Genomic DNA, 22,703 nt, shown 5'->3' with positions numbered 1-22,703 from the left:
GCAGAGAGTTGGCTCTTTCTGTTTTCCAAGTGGTGCTTGTAAAATAATAGAACTACTTCTTCACTATCCAGAAGTCCTTGTTATCCTTAATTCCAGGCTTTCTCAACTATCTGATTTACTTGTAATGCAACAGTTCATAATTATCAGGCTTTTTGATTTGTGTGTGTGCATGTGTGTGCAGAGGGGAGTAAAAAATCCTGAAAAGCCCCATCAGCCTTTCCTAATCTTAGAGAAATTCATAAAATTATGGATAGATCATGAAGATCTTCATCCTGATAAGGTCGTCTAGGTATTCTTGCAGTACATATTCGTAACACATTATAAGTTTTCCTTCTTATTATGATTATCTATTATTCATATTTTGGTAGTGTCTAGAGACCAATAAGTTTAGATTATGACAAGATGAAATATATGAATTTATACAGATGGTAGATGGATACTCAATAATGATGGACGTATGTACATAACTTAATAGTGTCAGTAACTACTAATGCGTCTCTTTTCCAATTAAATCTAATGACTACTTTGTTTGAGTGCAACAAACGAATTTTCATCAATTCACAGAATCATAACGTCATAAAATTGTTTGAGTTGGAAGGGGCCTTAAAGATCATTGAGTTCTAAACCCCTGCCATAGGCAGAGACATCTCCACTGGATCAGACTGATAAAGGCTCCATCCAGCCTGGCCTTGAACACTTCCAGAGAGGGGCATCCACACTTCCCCTGGGCAACCCGTGCCAGTGTCTCACCACCCTGATCATGGAGAATTTCTTCCTGATATCTGATCTAAATCTTCTCCCCTCCAATGTGAAACCATCCCCCCTTGTCCTATCGCTAGATGCCCTTGTAAAAAGTCCCTCCCCAGCTTTCCTGTAGGCATCCAGCTAATTAATAACTTATGTTGGTATATAAGTGATAATGTGTCAGATTTGACTTCATTGTGTAGTGTCGCTTAATTAGCTGAGAAAGAAACATCTCTGAGATCTGACAAGAAAAATATTTTCCATTCAAAATCATGTTGGTAGGGAAGAACAATTTTCAAGTTACATAATGCAAACTACGTGATATTTAGCTCCACTGAGATAACTAACTCCAATAAGATAAATATAAACTAAATATATTGGTAGGAAATAAATTGTGGAGGTAAGTATTATGGGAACAATCAGATGTCTTTGATGAATTAAAATTTTTATTGGGAATTTAGCAATGTCCTGATGTCATTTTTCTAATCTATCAAATCTACCATCATAAATGCTTCCATCTTTCCTAATGCATTTCCTTTCAATATGACTTGAACCCCATTGTTCTAATTGGAAAAATTATGTTGGATACTAAAAGAATGGATCACAGAATTTCTGTGCAAAATACAATATTTTAAACTTTGGTTTTCCTTACATTTTACATTGAAAACGAAAGCTAACACATTAAACTGCCCTAGTAAATAGAAATTTTACAAAAGATCATGAAAGTGATGAAAAAATACCTGTAAATCAGATAATTTATGATGGAAGTATAACTATTTGTAGTATGTTATAGAATATTTAACAGTAAAATTAGTAAATCAGTTCTGTACTCTGAAAAAATTTGATACCATAAATCCAAAGCAATAAATTGATCCATTATTTGGCTTAGTTTATCTCCTGAATTTCATGCAAGTAATTTTTCTGCCCATGAAGTTATTTTATTTAAATGAAAATTCATTCAGTAGTAAGAAGCAAGTTTATCTTTCTAATCATCACACCTTTAAAAAGTAGATTTGAATTTTTTAGATATACAGGTTATTGTTCAGATCAGCAATGAAAGGTGAACACCTAAACCCTGTTAGGTTAAAGGGAACTGCGTGCCAACAACTTCCATGAATCTGAATATTTCCACTACTAGACTTTAACTGATACATTGAGAAAACCTAGCCAAAAAAAAAAAAAAAAAAGCTAGGCTGTATTTTAACCCCAAACAAGACTTCTGGACTTCTGTGAGGGATTAAACAGAGGAATTGTATCTTCATCTTAGATACACCATCAGTTTCCCAGATGATACGTTTGAACTATGAAAAGCTGGTACCACTTTACAGAGAAGAAACTATTCTACCTCTCGCAAGAAAATACAGCAGCCGTCACTGCCAATTCATCATTGCTTGATGTATGGGGTATAATTTCACATGGAAGGTACCACAGGATCTAACTACTAGTTTATGTTAGGAAACCTACAAACAATGTCAATCTACCACTATGTGAAACAGCAGTAAACCAAGTCTGAGCATCTCAAGTTATCATTACATAGAAACATGTCAGCAGTTAAAAAAAAGAGAAAAATAAATGTGGTTGCTGAGAGGTTTCCTTCCATGAAAGAAAATTACTTTATCTTTTCTTGAAAGTCTCTTTCACAGTGGATTTATTGTACTTGAGACTGGTAGCTGCAAGTCAGGGCCCAGATGTGCAGACCACTGGCCTGTATTTTTCTCTTCCTTGCTGTAAGCTTCCTTTTTAAAATTAGGAGATTAATCCTTTGGCTTTAATTGAAATGGGTCTGTTTGCAGTGGTTCAGGATTGGCTTTACTGTTCTCTGATGCAATATGTGAAAACTGAGTCTTTTTTAGCTTTAGTCATTGTATTCTGTTTAAAAAATCACATTATATTTGAGTCTGGTTTAAAACCTTTTTATGTCATTACATTTTGGATTGCTCACTAACGGGCGGCTTAAGTTACCATAGCTAAAGTACAGTGGAAGACACATTAAGTTTTCTCACTGATTTTAACTTGATGGGTGAAACACAGTGGGAAAATGTGTTAATAGCAGCATTTGCCAGAAGTAATATCTGTTTATTAATGTGCCTTGTCAAGTTACATAAGCTAAGCAAGGTAGAGAATGTTCAGTATTTTGTGAGTGACCTTTCTGGTAAGGGTCAGTGACATACTGTGGAGGAAATGGTGCATAAGTGGTAGCAATCTACCTTGTCATTATTGTTAATTTGTGCCACATTAGGATGATCTCTTATACGAGGAATAAATACACTCTCTTCTGCTTCCCCATTTCCTTAAACACTGAACAGAATTTTTAACATGAATTCTACAAAGCAGTGCATTCTGCCTTCCTACGTTGCACCAAGAACTTAGTCTGGATATAGATGTTAATGACAGTCAGAAATGTTTATTACAATCATTTTTCATTTTTCAGTGTGCTGGTTCAGAAGATATGGAATATCTTCTGAAGAAGATATTGCAGTGAGAGCACTTTTGCTGAAAGTTTTCTAAAAGTTTCTCTAGTCCAGGATGAATTTTTGAACAACTTCTCTTTTTATCGTTCAGCCCCTGCTGGAAAGCTGTAACTAGAACCTTGTACACGTCTTTGTTTCACTGATCCCACTCTGAATAGAAATAGAACTCATGTTTTAACATCTAGTGCTTGTGAGAAGGAGAAACTTGGGACATACTCTGGTATCAGTGATTTTTATTTATTCATTCAAGATGGGACCCAAAAAAAGAATTTGTTTTTCTATCTTCTCCTTCTAAGGGAGTAATTCTCCTTATCTGCTTCCCAATTCTTTGTTTTTACCCTGAGGGCACATATTGTCACAGTGTGTAGATTTCTAAATGAATCTCTTCTTTCCTTCTGACAAAAAAAATAATAAAACCAATTCTGAATATTATCCAAACAAAGCTATTTTCTGCCTTGCTCTGTCACCACCAACTCAACTTCTACATGTTTTGAATACAATTAATTCTTACTTTACAGCAGAGGGTACAAAACTACACGAACAAAGATTTCTCTTGTTCTGCAGTCCAAATAACAAAATTAACTCTCCTATTTAAATAATTATAAAGAACCATTTTGGGGTTTTTTTCTCGAGACTTTTTTTTTAACATCTTTCCCTAGTGGTTTTGTGTTATATTTTTCTTAACAAGGAAGTGAAGGATCTTGCTGGGAACCCCTGAAGAGAAAGATCATGACTTTTCTGGCAGGAAATTGTGGATTCACAGAGAAGAAATAGCATGCAAGACAGTGATAGTCAGAATAGACAGGACCAAACAGAACATGGATGGGTGTTGAAAGTGATGGAAATAATTTTTCAGGGAACGACAAAAGCCTGTGAAGTGGTTTCAGCTGCTCAGTCTTTAACCAAGACCCAGCCAGCACAAGTAAACAGAAGAATCCATCTGTAATGATTTAATGGACAGAGAGGAGTTCCTTGTTTCTGTCCTGGTTTTCCTAGTAACTTGAGTTTTCTCTGTTTAACATTTATGTGCTCTGGGTTTGTAACTGTTTGAGTTTCATTTTAATAAGGCATTTAATTTAAAATATTTCACTTTTAAGACTCTGCCTTTCTGACGCTTACTACTCTTTGCTATGGACTTAGCTTCTGTGGATGAACAAAGCACCTACCACTCAGCAAAAAATAGCATGAAAAGAAATGCTGTATCAGCAGCCTAGCATATGCAGTAGATTGCAGTGGAGCAAGCTTCTGTATTTTTCTACCACACCAGAATGAATGTAACACAGGGAAATAAAATTTAGCTTGCCTTCATTTCACAGCCAACACTCAATAAATAATGCATTGTAATACCTAAAAAATTAATACTATCAGCTCACAGACTTTGCAGCATTTCCTCCTGAAATGATGTGGTAGAACTCATACTATTTTTTACAGAGTCTAACAATGTAAAATGGCTGTACTGGCTCAGAACAAAGGGGCCTTTAGTCAGGTATTCTTTCAGAGAATCCAGCCCATACTGGTTGCTTTTGGAAGAATATATGAAAAAGAGAAAATGTGTTAAAGCATATCTTTGAAAATCTTCACGTTCTCCAGCAGGATGACAATAGTCTTATAATGGGGTGAGATTTCTTGAGTTTATTAGAATCCGTTTCAAAAAATCCATTTTTTAAATTCAGCAATACACTGCCATTTACTATATTATGAGACAACCATAAAGCTAACTTTACTCATTGTTCACAATTATTTTATTGTTAAAGAATACCACCTTATAGAGTGAGGGAATAAATAATCATCCACTATTTGTCTTCCCTGTACTCTTAAAATTTATTGAAACTCTTAGTACCCTGCATCATCTTGACTTAAACAAATACTCCTCAAGACACCTGTCATATACTGTTTGGCAGATATAACCTACAGCTGCTATGGATCTAATACAATAAATACCTCAACATGGCAAAATGGGCAATCCCATTGATTTTAGTGTGAATCAGGCCATTCACACACTTTTCCATTTAAAGGTTTTGGTCTCTATGTAATCAAGTTAGCTACATGCTGTCATGGAAGACTACTGGTTTAGATGATTTTCTCTCCACTGACATCAAACAGCCTCTCTCACCTCTGACACAGCAGCTGTTGTTTAGCAATTCTCTTTCACGCTGATGTGAAGCATTTCAATGTAACAACATTATTTCATCATTCTGATTCCTTTTGTTTTGGTTCAAGCAACTTCTGCCAGTTACTTATACCAAAACATACTATGGTCTAAATACATCTTGACTAGAACAAATAAATACAAGTAAAACAGAGGAAATAGACTGTATACTCAAAACACACAGGCCTTTGTGGCCCGGAAAGCTGTCATCTGATAGAGATGTTGGCTATTTCATAAGATATCACACTAATGGTAGGAAAAAAGATAACAGTGCAGTATCTCAGAAACATAACGTATTTTGTTCAAGACGTCAAAGGTTGCAGATGAGCTGTCTTTGACTATATCAATTGTATATGAAGTGCTTTCATGTTCTTTCTTTTTTTTTAATCTGTACAAGTGTATCAATAACATAGAGTCATTTGTGTTATCACTATTTGCTACAGAGCAATATTTTCCATATGGAAACTTTCCACTGGAAAGTAAAAGGCTCTTTAAAAAATGTTTGAGATAAGAAGCATGTAATATTTTAGGAAAGCCAACAGTCATTTCCAACACCAGTATTAGCTGAAGACCTGATTAAAGATGTTCTTTATATTAAAATATTATATGACAAGTTATTATTTTCTACTCTTGAAATTGAGAATACAGGGGAAAAATTCTCCAAAAGAAGCTTTTGTGTCATAGATTCCAGGCATTTATTTCACTTAGGAAGCAACTTAAAACGGAAGAGGTTTATTGGCTCTTCCATCCACGTTTGTATTCTGTTTCAGAATATATGTCATTTGTTGGCTATAAATATTTTCTAACTCATGGCCTAAATTTGTTCAGTGTCTCCTGTTTGTTTCACACACAAAATTTCCCTTTAGCTTTAAAAGCTTTTCTTTTTCTTGGTTTTCTTTTACGTTGATTTATTAAAGTTGCAGAAACTGAACACACATGGAATACTCCCTAGACTGTATTATTGGTGTCTCTAGCCATTCAGTGTTTTTTTAAATGTTAATGCAAGTCAGAGAGTGGATAAGATTTCAGAAAAAAACCTGCTGTCTTCAACTCTTGTTTATCATGTGTATGTTTGCACATTGTTATTACAAAGTCTATTCGCTGAGATACAATGGGCAGGAGAATGATTGCAAATGACTTTTTACTTGACAAGTCAATCTCAAAACTCAGAAATGATCTCCAAAATCGTTAGTTATAAGGATGTTTGGCATTCTTCCAAGCCAATGAAACAGAAGTCAATGTACCAACTTTCAGACATAAACACTGGAAAAGTTCACACATTTTAGAAGGTGATAGGTAGGTTTTTGTGGTTTTCAAACCATCATAAATACCAGAAAATATCCAGCTATCCAGTATTCCAGAGATAAAATCCCAGTAAGAAAATATATGTTTCTGAAGTAGTCTGACTTTGATATTGCAATATTTCTACATATTTTGTTATGTACAAACATCTTGTTTAAAGAGTAAAATCAGGTATGTTTAACATGTTGTGGCCATGTTTTTAGACAGTTATTTAATTTTTCAAATCAATATAAGCAATCCTGTATTTTTCAAACTTTTATTTCTCTCTTTTTATTTTCTGTGACAGAATCTCTTTCTGTGGTGGATACTTTGTTGATATGATCTTTTGCTCAGTTTTTAGACTCTGTAGCTTCTTTGCTAGCTTCTCTGTGCTAATAACACCTCTATGCTTTCTTCTATTCACTTGAACTTTATGAACAAATCTGTAAGTCCACTGCCGTCACAATATTAGGTTATTTTAAGGCCCATTTTTGATGCTTGAATCTTCAAAACTTCAATGTCTATAAAAACACAAGTTAAAGAGCTGATAGAATACTGATCTAAAAATTATTCTAAAGTGAATCAATCATGAGTCACATATCTCTACATTGTAAATACTGTGGTCATTTGTGAGACTATTGAAAGTACAGGGTTTTGTGATGAAGGTAAAGATGCTTTAGAAACGGATTAATACATGATCATGCACAGCATCCAGAAGAGTATGAATGTGAAGCTTTTGGCTGAAAAGAGGAATAGGAACCTTAGGATGAGATATTCACATCAGGTATTCTATTACTAGAAAGAATATTGTATAAGCTTACAACACACTCTCCTGCCTTGAAGAACAAGTATAAAACTTCCAAAGTTGTCCACACAAATTAAACTTAGAAGAAATTAGGAGGAGAGTGGGATTCTATTCTACCTGCTCTCACAACTCCCTGCCTGTTGAAACATTTTTTCTGTTGGCCTATGGGCTCCCACAAACATGTACATTTTTAAAGGCAGATATCTTCTTTACATTATATTTAATATTGCTGCATTGATCAAAAAAATGCTTTAAAATAGGATGCTTTAAAATGCTTTGTAGGGGGGAAGTCAGGAAGGCCAAGGTGCAGATGGAGCTAAACCTGGCAAGAGAAGTAAAGACTGAAAAGAAGGACTTCTATGGGTACGTCAATCAAAAGAAGAAAGTCAAAGAGAACATGCCCCCACTGGTGGTTGGGAATGGTGACCTTGTATCAACAGAAAAGGAGAAGGCTGAGGTACTTAACAACATTTTTCCTCAGTCTTCACTGATAACTGCTCGCCTCACCCCTCCTGGGTCATGGGACAGCAAGATGATGACCAGGAGGATAAAACCCCTTCCACTGTAGAGTACCATCAGGTTTGTGATCACATGAGGAACCTGAACATTTTATAAATCTGGTCCTGATAAGATGCATTCCAGAGTCCTGAGGGAACTGCCTCCTGTGATTGCCAAGTCACTCTCTGTGATATTTGAAAATTCATGGCAGTCAGGAGAAGTCCCTGGTGACAGGAAGAAGGGTTACATTGTGCCCATTTTTAAAAAAGGCAGAAAAGATGACCCTGGGAACTACTGACCTGTCAGCCTCACCTCTGTGCCTGGGAAGATCATGGAACAGATCCTCCTAGAAGCTATGCTAAAGCACATGGAAGATGAAGAGGTGATTAATGGCAACCAGCAAAGCTTCACCAGGGACAATCCAATATGACCAACTTAGTATCTCTCTATGATGGGGTAATTACAGCAGTTGACACTGATAAACCAACAGATGTGATCTATCTATACATCTGTAAAGCCTTTGACACGGTCCCCCACAACATCCTTCTCTCTAAATTGGAGAGATATGGATTTGACAGGTGGATGGTACAGTGAATAAGAAACTGGTTGGATGGTCATATTCAAAGAATAGTGATCAATTGCTCAAAGTCCAGATGGAGACCCATGACAAGTGGCATCCCTCAGGGGCCCGTGCTGGGACCAGTGCTGTTTAATATCTTCATCAATGATGTTGACAGTGAGATTGAGTGCACCCTCAGCAAGTTTGCAAGCTGAGTGGTGCAGTTGCCACATTGGAAGGACGCGATGTCATCCAGAGGGACCTGGACAGGCTGGAGAAGTAGGCCTGTGAGAAAATCATGAGGTTCAATAAGTCCAAGTTCAAGGTCCTGCACATGAGTTGGGGTAATCCTTGTTTTCTGTACACTGTGGGGGATGATATGATTGAAAGCTGTCCTGCAGAGAAGGACTTGGGGGTGCTGGTCAATGAGAAGCGCAATATGAGCTGGCAGTGTGCGCTCACAGCCCAGAAGGCCAATTGTATCCTGGGCTGCGTGAAAAGAAGTGTGCCCCATCCCTGGAGGTGTTCAAGGCCAGGTTGGATGAGTCCTTGCGTAACCTGATCTAGTGGGATGTCCCTGCCCATGGCAGGGGGCTTGGAACTAGAAGATCTTTAAGGTCTCTTCCAACCCAAATTATTCTATGGGTCTATGTTTCTATGAAAATAAATAATATAACCTCAGCCTTTTTCTAAACATGACACTTCCTGATGGAAGGTAAATATATTGTTATTAGGAAAAAAATGGAGTTGTTTTGAAAGTAGCAGACAGGACTAAGTTATTTATTCATAGAAAACACACATATTTCAATGTCTGCATAGATACCATATGTGCCATTCTAGATAGTTAATGAATGTTGAATAAACCTAATTGGATAAAAACAAACAATGAAATTCAGGATCTGAACCACAGTTTTCTTTATTTTAAAAACACTAAAGAGCTCAAAAGTTAGATAGTTACTCATGCACATCCGGCTTAAATATATTCAACTGAAGCAATCTGCCCTTGCTAAGCCTCAGATGGACATAAAGAAGATACTATTAATCTGAAACAATATTCCTTTTACTTATGGTAGTTGCCATGTTACGTATATGGCCCATTTAAATGGAATGATCTTCATAGTGTTATGAAACATTCATTAAAAATTTTCAGGCAACTTGCAATTCAGAATGTTTCAAATATCTGCTATGGATTAAAAGGTGAATTTTTTTTTGGTACCATTTTTTAACTGACTCTGCTTTTACATGTATATGTATTTATTCAAATATTGGTCTTATCCATTTATTCTGTTTTAATATCCTGCTTTAGAGTCACATTTTGATACAGTGTTTTGTAGGATAGCATAAATTATAGTTAAAGTTCCCTAATTTATAGATCTGTAAAAATTTGTAGCAGTGTTATTTGGATTTCAAAAGGAAAATGATCACTACAATATCTGATGATGGTTTGGACTTTTTAGGTGTGTTAATTTATATGGAAAAAAGGGTAATGGATAAGGAAGGTAGGAGGGACCAAGGAGACTATTTTCATAAAGCAGCATGGAACACCCATATCATTTTTGTATTAGTTTTCAAAATTAATTTGCTCTGGAAAATGACTTTGGAGCTGACTTTAATATCGGTGAAGAGGCTAGTGCATTCCAAATGAGGCAGCTGTTCTGCTGGGCAACCCAGACAGAGGTGGTTATAAGCAGGTCATATTTGTGAGTCTTCAACTGAGTTGTGTGGTTTCATGCCAGTGGTGAATGAACCTTCTTTTGCTCTGGGACACATGCCACCAACTTTTGAGCATCCTTCATAACTAATTCCTGTATGTCTGCTGAGTTTGGACACAATTGTTGTATATCAGACCTGATGTTTTGAGAATTGCTTGCTCTCCATCCTCATGCAGTAATGGGTTTGGTGTTTGAAGTGAAAAGCTACTTGTTCCTTTCCCTTAAAGGAAGTGGCTTTCTACGCATGCTCTGAAAATGCTGGTTGTAGTCATATTCAGTAGGGCTTAATAAGAAAATACTAATTCTTATAAAGAACACAAGGACTGTAATTCCACCTCTTCTAGACCTGTTTCCTTATTTTCCATTGTAATTCAGAGAACAGGAAGTGTACTTCAATCCCTTCTGTCTGAGAAATCAAAATCATGCAACCTGCTTCTGGGAGAGGGTATTAATTCCCATGCAAGACATGAAAACCAATAAAGAGATTACAGAGGTTCCTTGTCCTCATGACTGGAGATACCCCTTGTCAAGGGGCTGTATGGAAAGCAGTTGTGAGGGTAAATGCTTAGAAAACAAAGTTTTTATCCCCCATTTTGCTAGTTAGCTGACTATAAGATGTTTTCATTTAAGTATGTAGATTTTTTCTGTGAACATCTGTGTCTCTCCAGAGTAATTTTATTTATAGTCAAATCAGCTCATGCAGAGGTCTAGACAGAGATTAGGACCTCACATATGCAAGTCAGTATAACTGACATTATCAAACAAGAGTTCCTCCTCAGATCAGCACCTAAAGCATGGTGTGCAGTCTTGTTTCTTGAGAAAGTCTTGATGATGCATATTCACACACAGACTGTGGTCTGGAAGATATAAATTTTAAACATCTTAGTGGCTAACCTTTTGCATGATACAATAGAAAATCAGTAGGATGCTTGCAAATTATTTGAGTCCTCTCAGATCCTGTGGATTTAATGAGGACATAAATGATATATTGACTGGGGACTGTCTCAGGAGAGAGAAAAAATATTTGCTATGAGTCCTGCGTACCATGTTAAGACTTCTGTTTCAGTTGTAATAACAGATTTTGTGATGCAGATTTTGTTACACAGCTCCAAAAGGAAAGAGAATGATATCAGATACAGAGTAGTTAGAAAGAAGAAACAGCAGGTAGTGAACCAATTTATATTCATTTTTGATACAGGCCCTCAGAAAGCTCAAAATGTGTAGACATAAACCGTATGATCAACATCTCTGCTAAACTGACTCTGCTTCTCAGAGCAAACTAGGCACCTCACACTAGGCATCATAAACTAACAATTATCAGATAGAGGTGCCTAAAAATCTGTCGTGATTAAAAAAACAGGTGTCCTGGAAATGAGTGTCCAAATATATACAGTTCTTAAAAGTAATGCATCTAGCAACACACAGTATAGAAGACATAAGTGTCACTGCACAGAGATTTATTCTCCCAATAATTTGTATAAACTCCATGAGCTTTTCTAATGCAAAGAGTTACCCTCTTTGAGTTACTATGAATTTATAATGCTGCTTCTTAACATTTATATTTGTCTACACTAAAGATGCAATAATTTATTAACATGGTAATAAATGTTTAATACTCCTTGTCTGTATCATTTATGAAACTCCTTAACTCTCCTTAACCCTTGATTCTTGAAAACAGAAGGACAAACATGAAAATAAAACAATGCTGTTTTAAAAATAAGTGTGTTTATAGGTAGATTTTTTTCAAGTGTTTCATTTCTTTTTCATAACCTCTGCTACTTAAAGTAGCTGAGGTATTCAAGACAAAAAGTGGAATTTAATGTTTCATTTAACATGTTGTGACTAATAATTATCTTTCAGGTGGAGTTTATTTTTTTCAACAGAACTCCACATAACAGCTATAGATGAACTTTAATGGAGACATTAAAAAGCCATGAACATTTGAAATAATTAAATTGGCTTAAAAAATCAAGCACTATTTAAGAAAAAAACTGTTAGGTCCTATATTATTTTTCCCATTTTTTTCAGTTAAAATTCACTTATTTCACTTTTGCAGGTCTTTTTGTCACAGCTCTAGGAGTAAGGTAGATAAATTTATTTTTCAAATGGGCCAGGATTCAAGCTCCTGTGGAAAAACAACAGAGATAGCATAATTTCCCATGATGCACTGATGACTAATATTATTATTGTGACCATTGAATATCCAAGCCTACTTTGATGTTTATTGAAAATACAAAAACTTTAGAAAGCATGTTGAAAACTAGCGGTTGAAGAGAATATGAATGCTTCTGACTTTCTACATAAACTGGAATTTCACTTCCAAAGTTCCACCTCTTCCAAATGATGCAAAGCATTATTCCTTAAGATTTGTGTAACATTCATAAAATTTCTGAAAGCAAGAAATATTCAGCCATAAAATAATCTGTTCAGAAACCAAGTTCTAGGTGGTTAACAGAAGCATTTGTCTGCTGCAAAAAGTTTAACAAATTAGGTATTCTTAAAATGCACAGGAAATCAAATCAGATAATGTATATAGTAGCACTTTGTAACATTATGAAAACTTTTATGAATCAACCCTGTAAATTATATTTTATGATTTCTTTCATCTGTAGATAATATCAGGCTAACAATATTTACCAAGTATTAAAAAGATGTAGCATTTTAATACAGCAATTAATAAAATGCAATTTAAACCAGATAAAATTAAAGCAAACAAAGTTTATATTCATATTTTCCATTATCTGTCCTTAATTATTCCTGTAATCCAAATGTGTTCTTTCACCTGTGGACATAAAATAGGCTTTTAACTCATTTTCTAAGCTGATACTTGGACAAGTGAATTGTCTACTTATTCTTTTACCTGTTGTTATTTAAAGTCAGTAATATCATTCTGTTTTCTTCCCTCTGTCTTTGTTCTCTTCAGCAATGACAATGCAGTTTATAAGCCACAGGTTCCCTGACTATCATGATCCAACTATAGGTGAGTAGAGGCTATCTTCTTCTTCATTTCTTTCCAACTCTCTTCCTATTTGAGATTTCCACACAGAGAAAAGATGCTAGTAAATAGCACTTAGATAGATGCATCATATGTAAGCTTTAGATTTGACTTTAATTTTGCAATGACAATTAAATTGTGTCATAGTAATACCATATTTACTTCTTCCTTAAATGGTTTCTACAAAATCTCTTTCAACAACAGATTTGTGGCTTCATTATCTAGAATGTCTGTGCAATTGTAATCACAAAAAAAAAAAGTTTCAAGATGGAAAGCAGTTTTTCAAAATATTAAAACACTGTGAAAACTCCAATCTGGAGTGTTTTTTTGAAGTATTATTATTATTTCTATTTTAGTGCCATTTTTGAATATTTATCTCATAGTTAATTCTCTAGAAGAATTAAGATAATTTAATACAGTAGAATTGTGCTCTGTCATCAAATACTGTACTAGTCCTATTTGGTTTACCTGCATTATAAATTTGGTTAATAATAAATATTCACATGTATATGCAATACACTGAAATACATCTTTGATGATTGCCATTGCATTCCTATACAGCTGGAGTACCATGGAGCAGCCTGAGCTGGAAGAGAGATTTGACATAAATTTTGATTGACTGAATTTCTATTTCTAAAAAACTTAATTCAGAAAGCCTGTGGGAAAAGTTGTGTCACATTAAAACTATTGAGAAGTTGTGTATAGGCCTGGAAGATATTAACAGGGCATAAACCCAGGTAATTTAATGCCTTGACCAGCCATGGATTCTTATTTTTGTATTGGTTATCATCTACGTGCATCCTCCTGCCAGGTACCTGGTGGACATTGAGTTGAGCATGAGCCAGCAATGTGGACACATGGCAAAGAAGACTCATGATATCCTAGGCTGCATTAAGTGTCTTGCAGAAGGCTGAGGGAGGTGATCCTTCCTCTCTCTACTCTGTACTGTTGAGGCCCCATCTGGGTTACTGTGTCTGGTTCTGGACTTCCCAGCGTAAGAGAAAACTGGCATAAGTTGCCCAGAGAGATTGTGGAGTCTCCATCCTTGGAAATATTCAAAACTGCAGAGATGTAGCCCTGGGAAGCCTCCTATAAGTGGACCTGTTTGAGCAAGGACTTGGACCAGTACATCTCCAGAAGTCACTGGGAACCTCACCCATTCTGTGGCTCTATGATGTTGAGAGTGGTTATAAAAAGACATATTTTCTTGCTGTTAAGCATCTTCTGGGCACTACTACAAGTATTAATATGAATGACTATATTAAAAAATGTATGTGACATTGAGGTAGAAATCAGCAGAACTGAATATTTATTAATTTAAAAAAGACTGTATTAGTCGGTTTTACTAAAAGGTCCTTGCATTTGTAGGGATTGTCCATGCATCATATTCAGTTGTAACAAGATTGCAGAATCTTGCCCTCATAAATGGGAGGCAGTATAAATATCAGCATTTACAAAAATTGTGTAGGGAAAAAAATAAAGTTTGTTTCAACCCTGCCGGTCAAAACAATCTTTTGTTAACTTTGAAATGTTTAAATATTTCCAACTTAGGTTTAACATCTAGAAACTTACTGCATTGCTAAGTAGAGAAGCTAATGATAGTATTTCTTTTAAATTTTTATTTCTATAATATTCTTAATTTCCTAGATACTGTGGTATTTAAAGATTAAAAAACCCCATAAATTTGTCATTGTAGTAGTAATTTTATAATTACTAAAAATATTACAAAATCAAAATCAAATGTGTCAACTCTAAAGAAGACTCTGAGGAGACCTTATAGAAGACTTCCAGTACTTAAAGAGAGCCTGCAGGAAAGATGGAGAAGAAATTTTTTGTCAGGGGATGAGAGGTGATGGTTGTAAGCTGAAAGAGAGGAAATTAACATTAGCTTTAGAAAAAAATTTTATTCTGTGAGAGTAGTGAGGCACTAGAACAGGTTGCTCAGAGAAACAGTGTAAACCTCATCCGTGAAGGTGTTCAAGGCCTGGTTGGATGAGGCTTTGAGCATCCTAGTCCATTGGAAGGTGTCCCTGCCCACGGCAGGTTGTGTGTGAAACTAGGTGATCTTTAAGATCCCTTCCAACCCAAACCATTTTATGACTCTATGATTCTATGAATTGATGTAAATTCATTTGTTGCACTCAGGAAACAAAGTAGTCATTAGATTTAATTGGGAAAGAGAACCATTAGTAGTTACTGAAATTATTATGTTATGTATATACACCCATCATTATTATTGAGTATCCATCAACCATCTGTATAAATCTATATATTGTATCTCATCATAATCTAAACTTATTGGTCTCTAGACACTACCAAAATATGAATAATAGATAATCATAAAGAGAAGGGAATCTTATAATGCATTGTGAATAGGTACTGCAAGAATACCTAGAGGACCTAATCAGGGTGAAGATCTCCTTGTATAACAGATAGCTTCTACATGGTAAAACCAATACTCTAAATAGAACAAGAAATAGTGAGACAGAGAACAGAGATGTGTCACAGTTTAGCCCCAACCAGCTAAATCTCAGCATCTAAAACTGTGCAGTTGAGCCTCCAAAATCCCTTCCCCCCGATCCTGCAGGTAAAGAGAAGAGGTAAATTAGAGGAAAAAGACTTGTGGGTCGGAAATTAAAATTACAGTTTTAAGAAATAATAATAATAATAAATACAAAAATAATAAAATATATACAGATATATGAGATCACGCTCCCAGCCCTCAATGATCATACGTCACCACAAATCACAGAATCACAGAATCACTAGGTTGGAGAAGACCCATAGGATCATTGATTCCAACCATTCTTATCAATCACTAAACCATGTCCCTCAACACCTCATCAATCTGTCTTTTAAACACCTCCAGGGAAGGTGACTCAACCACCTCCCTGGGCAGCCTCTGCCAGTGCCCAATGACCCTTTCCATGAAAAACTTTTTCCTGATGTCAAGCCTGAACCTCCCCTGGCGGAGTTTGAGGCCATTCCCTCTTGTCCTGTCTCTTGGGAGAAGAGGCCAGCTCCCTCCTCTCTACAACCTCCTTTCAGGTAGTTGTAAAGAGAAATAAGGTCTCCTCTCAGCCAGACTAAACAACTCCAGCTCCCTCAGCCATTCCTCATAAGACTTGTTCTCCAGTCCCTTCACCAGCTTCGTTGCCCTTCTCTGGACTCACTCCAGAGCCTCAACATCCTTCTTGTGGTGAGGGGCCCAGAACTGAACACAGGATTCGAGGAGCGGTCTCACCAGTGCCGAGTACAGAGGGAGGATAACCTCCCTGGACCTGCTGGTCACGCCGTTTCTGATACAAGCCAAGATGCCATTGGCCTTCTTGGCCACCTGGGCCACTGCTGGCTCATGTTCAGTCCCTGTCAACCAACACGCCCAGGTCCCTCTCCTCCAGGCAGCTTTCTAGACAGACTTCTCCTAGTCTGTAGCACTGCACAGGGTTGTTGTGCCCCAAGTGCTCTCCAGAGCAGACACAAGGAAGTGGATCCATGGTGAGGAAGGAGCTGAGCTCAGGAGCTGGATTCAGGAACACATGGATCTAAGATCTGGAACAGCCAAACAGATGAGGTTTTCACTGGATATCAGCCATTGCAGAGGAGAACGATACCCTCATGATCTCTGCAGTTCATACCTAGTATGATGTGTATGGGACAGAACACTCTGTTGGTCATTTTAGAGTCACCTGTCCTATTTGACCCTCCTCGCAGGTGTGACCCCTTCTGCAGACTCGAGAATGGCCTTGGTTAATTATAAGTATTGGCCTTTTTGCATACCAGTGCCCTGTGTTATCACTAAGAAGTGCTTATTTCTATTCATGCTGTAAAATATGAACTAAGCAACACAGTACCTTGGGCTAATGTTATGTTTCCTTTTTGGTAAATCTGTGGTATGAGTTATGGTTATAAACTCAAACGCCGCAAGGAAGTAATAATTTGTTATGTGACCTATAATAACAAATATATTGAAAAATCTCAGTACACTGAAAAAGTTTATACTATTGAGACTGATTTTTCTACTTTTGAGTACCTGGTGTCAAATCACAGAACTTATCTCATGTTTTTTGTTCGTTCGCTGGTAGGCGTACTTTCTATTCATCTAAAAAGTATTAAGTGATCCAAAATGAGCATATCTAGGGCCACGACTATGCCATGCCAAGGGTTGTTAGAGGAGAGCTTATTCCTTGAAGGTTAAGGGAAAGTTATTGTGTTGGGGCAGAACAGTGATCTACCTAGTCAGGGTTTTGTTTCTCATAATAACATAATAGAAGCAGAAGATGAGAAAATTAAAAAAAAGGCCACGTATCAAATGTACCTGCACTCCATCAGACTGCTAAAGCATAAAATTGAGCATAGCTTTTCAGCTATGTCTGAGATCATTGATCTCTCTATATATCAATAAATTGTCTTTCTTTTTGTCAAACGTTTTTGGCTACTTTTGTACCTCAGCAATTTGATAACTGTTTATGGAACTGGTGATCTGTCTTGAACTTCCCAGACATGATGACCTCAGATTTCAGTGTACCTCTTTGGAAATAACGTATTCTGCCTACATGTGACTTTTTAAATCTTTTTTTTCTTTGTCCATTTAGAAGAACAAGAGTTTCCGCAAGTGTCACTGAGAGGATGATACATTCTGGATGTAATAGAAAAAGTTCTATTACACTGGATGTGTTCCAGTTATATTCCATGGTTTTACAGTGTTAACCCACCCGTTGATTCTAGTATTCTTCAGTTGAACTTTAAAGTAAAGTCTATTGTTTCTTTTGTTTTACATGGATAGGAAGATCTAATATATTGTTACAGGTATTTCATAGATTTCTTGTATTAACAAGTCTATTCTTTCTGCTTTCTATGGTGTGAAATTGTGGCAGTAGTGACTGTGATACTTCACTGTGTAAATTTAGCCATGATTTAAATAGATAGTGTTGCTGAAATTAATATAGTACTTCCTTGTATTTGGTGGGCCTTTTTCAAAGAACTGTCCCAATAGAAACTGGAGGGTGTCTATAACATGAAGGAGCCTTTGTAAGTAACATCATTATCTTTTTAAGTAACAGAAGTCTATAACTTTCAGTTTTACAGGAAAGACTTCAATGACTCCTAGGCCTATTAAATGTTTATAAGAATGCTGTCCGTTTTAATTTTTCATTGTCCACCTTAAGCATTGACATGGAAGCAGGATAATAAGTGCAGCAGTCTTTCATTGCTGTAGATTCTTGTGAAATATATTTGCATCTAGGTAAAGAAGACAGGTGATAATAAATCATTCCCAAAGCACATGAACATAGGACTAATATAATGTGGATAATATCTTAGCTGAAGAACAGAAGCAAACTTCATTCAGTCTGTACAAAGGATCTCATCTTGTATTATCAGTTAAGAGCCCACAAAAAAAGGAAGACAAGGGAACTGCAATAGTTTTGCTTTGACTTAAAAATAAATTGCTGCCAATGGGTTTTCATATTTTATTTCATAAAAGATCAAATATTTTCAATTCAAAAAATATTCAGAAGTTTAATTCTTTTTGTACCAAGAACATATTTCGTATTCTGACCTATTCATTACTCCATATAAACTTACCCATGAGCAACTGAATTTGAAGATTTTTAGATTCTATATCTCCTTGTTTCATATTCATTTTATACTTTATCTGAAAACTGGTAAGAAAATGAGCTTTAAATGGAGTCTAAAGACAAGAATATATTTCTCTTTTTCTAGTTCAAGATGAGGCTAGGGTGAAAATTTCTTACTCTTACTGACAACAGAATACAGAGCTCTTTTGCTTTAGTATATGACCAAATACCCTTCCTCTTCCCTTTTCTTCTTCCTTTCAAAGTTTTATTTTGCAAGTGTGTGGTGAATTTTTGTTCCGATAGGAATTTATCCAGAGAAGCCCTCTGTACAGTGTGGATCAGGCATACAGTATCAGAATAAATGAGCACAAGAAATGGTCTCTTCTGATGTATGAAACTTTTTTATTTTAGCTGTCTTTCTTAGTTTGGAAAAACTGATAAGATCTTGAGAAACTCAGACTGCAGACATTACATACAGGTAAAAATAAATATGCATAAATGTAAAGGCACAAATAGATGTTTCAATATATGTTTAAAATACATACATGAATGAAAAGGTTAAATGCTACCTGAAGTTGTAACTTAAATGTTGCTATTAGATTTTAATATTATTTCAAGATAAAACAGGACTAATGATTGTATTTTAGGCTTGCTATATACTTGCTGTTCAGAATTTTAAGACAGAAATATATTATTTTTGTAAGCAAATAGGGAGGGGAAGAGCAAAATTCTTTTTGGTATTGGACTGCATGTGGGCAAAGTTTCAGAGGCTAGCACTTCATGAAAATGAAATTATTTCAGTACACATTTTAATTGCAGTCAACAATAGGAACAATTTCCAAGTAGCAGTGGATGTGATCATTTTCTGGAACAATTGGATAAGAGCAATTTATATTCTGTACAGTCTTTGGCAATATCACAGAGAGTTACTGCAAGTAGAGTGGCAGAAAAGGAAGGATGACACAGTGTAGCAAACTGGAGAGCCTCCAAGATGCTCATTAGCCATGTGACTAATCTTTAAATGAATACATAATGCAAACGAAACGTGAAAGCGGCTTCCTGTTTTGGTGAGATATCACTGCATGAGACTGTGTCAAATGAGCAGTTGAGGGCATTAAGGCTGTGTCAATGTCACACTTTAATTGAAATGGGTGTGGGATGGAGGCACTTTAGCATTGAGCAAATGAATTTCCATGAGGTTTCCTAGAGAAGTATTCCCCAATGCTTCAAATGAAACACATTTAAACTCATCTTTAATAAGGTGGTGGAAATGTGTGGGTGAATTTGAGAAAAAAGGTAAAAATGTGACTGAAAAAAATTCTAAGCTTCTATAATGTGCACCAAAAAATGTCCATTATATAAAGAGTACTATACCTGTTTTCAAGATACAGTAATTAAAAGGTTAAGACACGAGAAATACAGAATCATTTGTAATTACAGAATGAAAGAATATAAAATGGAGCACATCTACTACACCAGGAGAGGGGCATCTTACCACAAAAGTACTATTCAAATTCATTTTTCAGGCACAAAATGTTTCTAGATATTTTTAACTATTATTTAAGATATGTATAATCCCTGATTTCATTCTCAATTCTCATTTTTCCATAGAAGATAAAATATTTGGATTGGATTGAACAAACCACAACAGGATTTGAAATTGTTTTTTAAAAAATTTAATATGATCGATAGCTAAATAGTCACTATAGATTTTCATTCATCATTCTTCATACATTTATTAGCCCTATCTGAAACTGGATAAACAGCTTGTATGAAATGATTAGGAACCAGTACAATTTGTCTCCAAAGACTGTCTCCAAAGTCATTCAGACTGATTGTGTAGACATAGCTGCATTGCCTAAGTTTGTATTCCATATTTATCATCATTTAAAATGAGAAATGGAAAATATGTAAGAGTAATAGTGTATGTGTTTGAACCATAACCTTAAACCTGTGTTTTATTATTTGTTTTCATTTTTCTATTTGTTGGTCTCATCTGCATCGTGTGTCGCATTTGGAGGTTAATGCTCTAAGTACAAAGCATTTTGACATATGTACATGAAAAAGAACAAACAGACATTATGCTTACTGTCCTAGGAACAAGATTCACCTTCAGACAACTAAATTAAAATGCCTATACCTGAGCTGAGTATCTAAGTTCCATTTCTCTGGGATTCAGAAAGATTTCAGAATGCAGACTTTGGCCTTTGCTCATTTCTTTATCACAGGCTTAAAAAGCCATTTGTGATGTCCTACAGCATCCTGCCAGGTTCGTATTCCTGATCCTGAATGCTGTGGATCTCCCACAGGTCTTGCGTCATCATCATCTGGCCCCTTGTGGGCGTGAGACAGAGCTTAGGTGGTACCAGAGCCAGCCCAGCCCAATAGAGGAAAGCCAGACAAGATTCCTGAAAGCATATGAAATAGCAAGAGTCACATGTGGGCAACTAGACGTAGCCTACACTTCCATTAAGTATAAGGGGATTTTAGACACCTACCTTCTCTGTAGACACATATTTTATAGCTGACTAAATGTAGGAGCCTGAACCCGAACCACAGTGCCTTCCTTGGCAGCTTATCAAAACAAGGGTCTTCACAGGTCGTGGTGATATCTCTCAGGGTGTCTGGATAGATGTCCTGCTGTGAAGAGAAGAAAATGCAAAGTAGGACTTGCCATGCAGAATCTTTGTTAAGGCGGCAAAAGAAAGGAGAGTATTGGCATGTCTGTCATCACAGGTACTCCAACCACAAAATTAAAAACCATCCATGAATAAAAAGGAAGGATTAGTATTAAGAATGCAAAAATATACCTGGGCTGCTCAGTTAGTTTAGATTTCAATGAGGCAACAAAATACCTTCTGCTTAATATTGTTATATCCTGCCGTAAAGGGAAATAGAAATAATTCGAAACCATGGAAGATGGAAACTGGAAAATCATAGGAGATATTTCTCTCTATGACAAAGCCAATATGATTAAAAAAAGAAAAGTCCCATTTCTCCTTGGAAGAATTACTGTAAAATTGGTAGATTCCATCTAAAGACCACATTAATGATAGCTGGATCATCCCTTAACATTTCAGTTGAGCTATATCCTTTATCTTGGATGTATTCTCAGACTAAGAAGAGCCTGGATTCTTTATACCTTCCTCCATTTAAAACTTCAGTATTTTCCTTGTTTGTGAAACAGAACTGCCCCAGCTCTAAAGATGCTGTGTTACCTAAATAGATGATCTATTGCTCTGCTGTTAAACTTTCTTTCTTGGGATTTTGCTTTGATAAGCCAATTAGTCAGTCCTAAATGATTTGCAGTCTTTGTGTAAGAAATAACCAGAGCAACCTGTCCATACTCGAGATGAATCACATCTAAAATCCTGGATGCACATTTAATGTCTGCTACTGCTTTGTCATATTCATATTTTCTTACAAACATAACTCATCATGTAATTACTTGAGGGCTGTTTACACTAGGTGACAGCTACTGTCACTTAGTATTTTCAGACATTCAGGAAACAGGGCTTAGTCTAGTAATTTTCCTTTGCTAATGTCCCTGATATAAACAACAGCAGACAAGCAAATGCTGTCTGTGTCTTTCTAGGGAGTAGGTGGCCCATAGTTCCTACAGTTGTCATTTTCTCCCTATCGTTCCACTACACACCTGCTCAAAGGTTGAAGGTTAGTCAGAACACCTTGCCGAACATGTAGGCTTGTAGTTCAGTCTTAGAAATGCAGCTGTCTGTCTGAGTCCATCACTCATGCCCCTAGAAAATGTAATGCAGCAGCTATGCTCGCAGATTAAATTTTACCAGAGTGGTACCTGGCAGCAACTACAGTTATGAGTCTCTGCAGCACATGGTGACTTATCAGGGAAGGAAACAACTCATAGAGAAGACTCAATGTAGAGCTATCTAAT

The 22,703-nt window shown here is 36.1% G+C and overlaps 1 protein-coding gene across 2 annotated transcripts in view; it reads left to right on the top strand.

Annotated features, from left to right (window-relative positions):
• The window catches only part of RIT2 (Ras like without CAAX 2), a 200,854-nt gene that overhangs the window by 48,250 nt on the left and 129,901 nt on the right, over positions 1-22,703 (top strand). The window contains exon 2 of one of the 2 annotated variants that reach the window (XM_069880208.1): positions 13,143-13,199. The exons of the other annotated variant lie outside the window; for it this stretch is intronic. Within the exon in view, the coding sequence (XP_069736309.1) occupies positions 13,143-13,199 (57 nt within the window). The remainder of the gene's footprint in view (positions 1-13,142; positions 13,200-22,703) is intronic. 2 annotated transcript variants of the gene reach the window in all.

The sequence above is a fragment of the Phaenicophaeus curvirostris genome, chromosome Z (assembly GCF_032191515.1).
Source record: "Phaenicophaeus curvirostris isolate KB17595 chromosome Z, BPBGC_Pcur_1.0, whole genome shotgun sequence".
NCBI lineage: Eukaryota > Metazoa > Chordata > Aves > Cuculiformes > Cuculidae > Phaenicophaeus > Phaenicophaeus curvirostris.
This window is presented reverse-complemented; position numbering and strand designations above follow the sequence as displayed.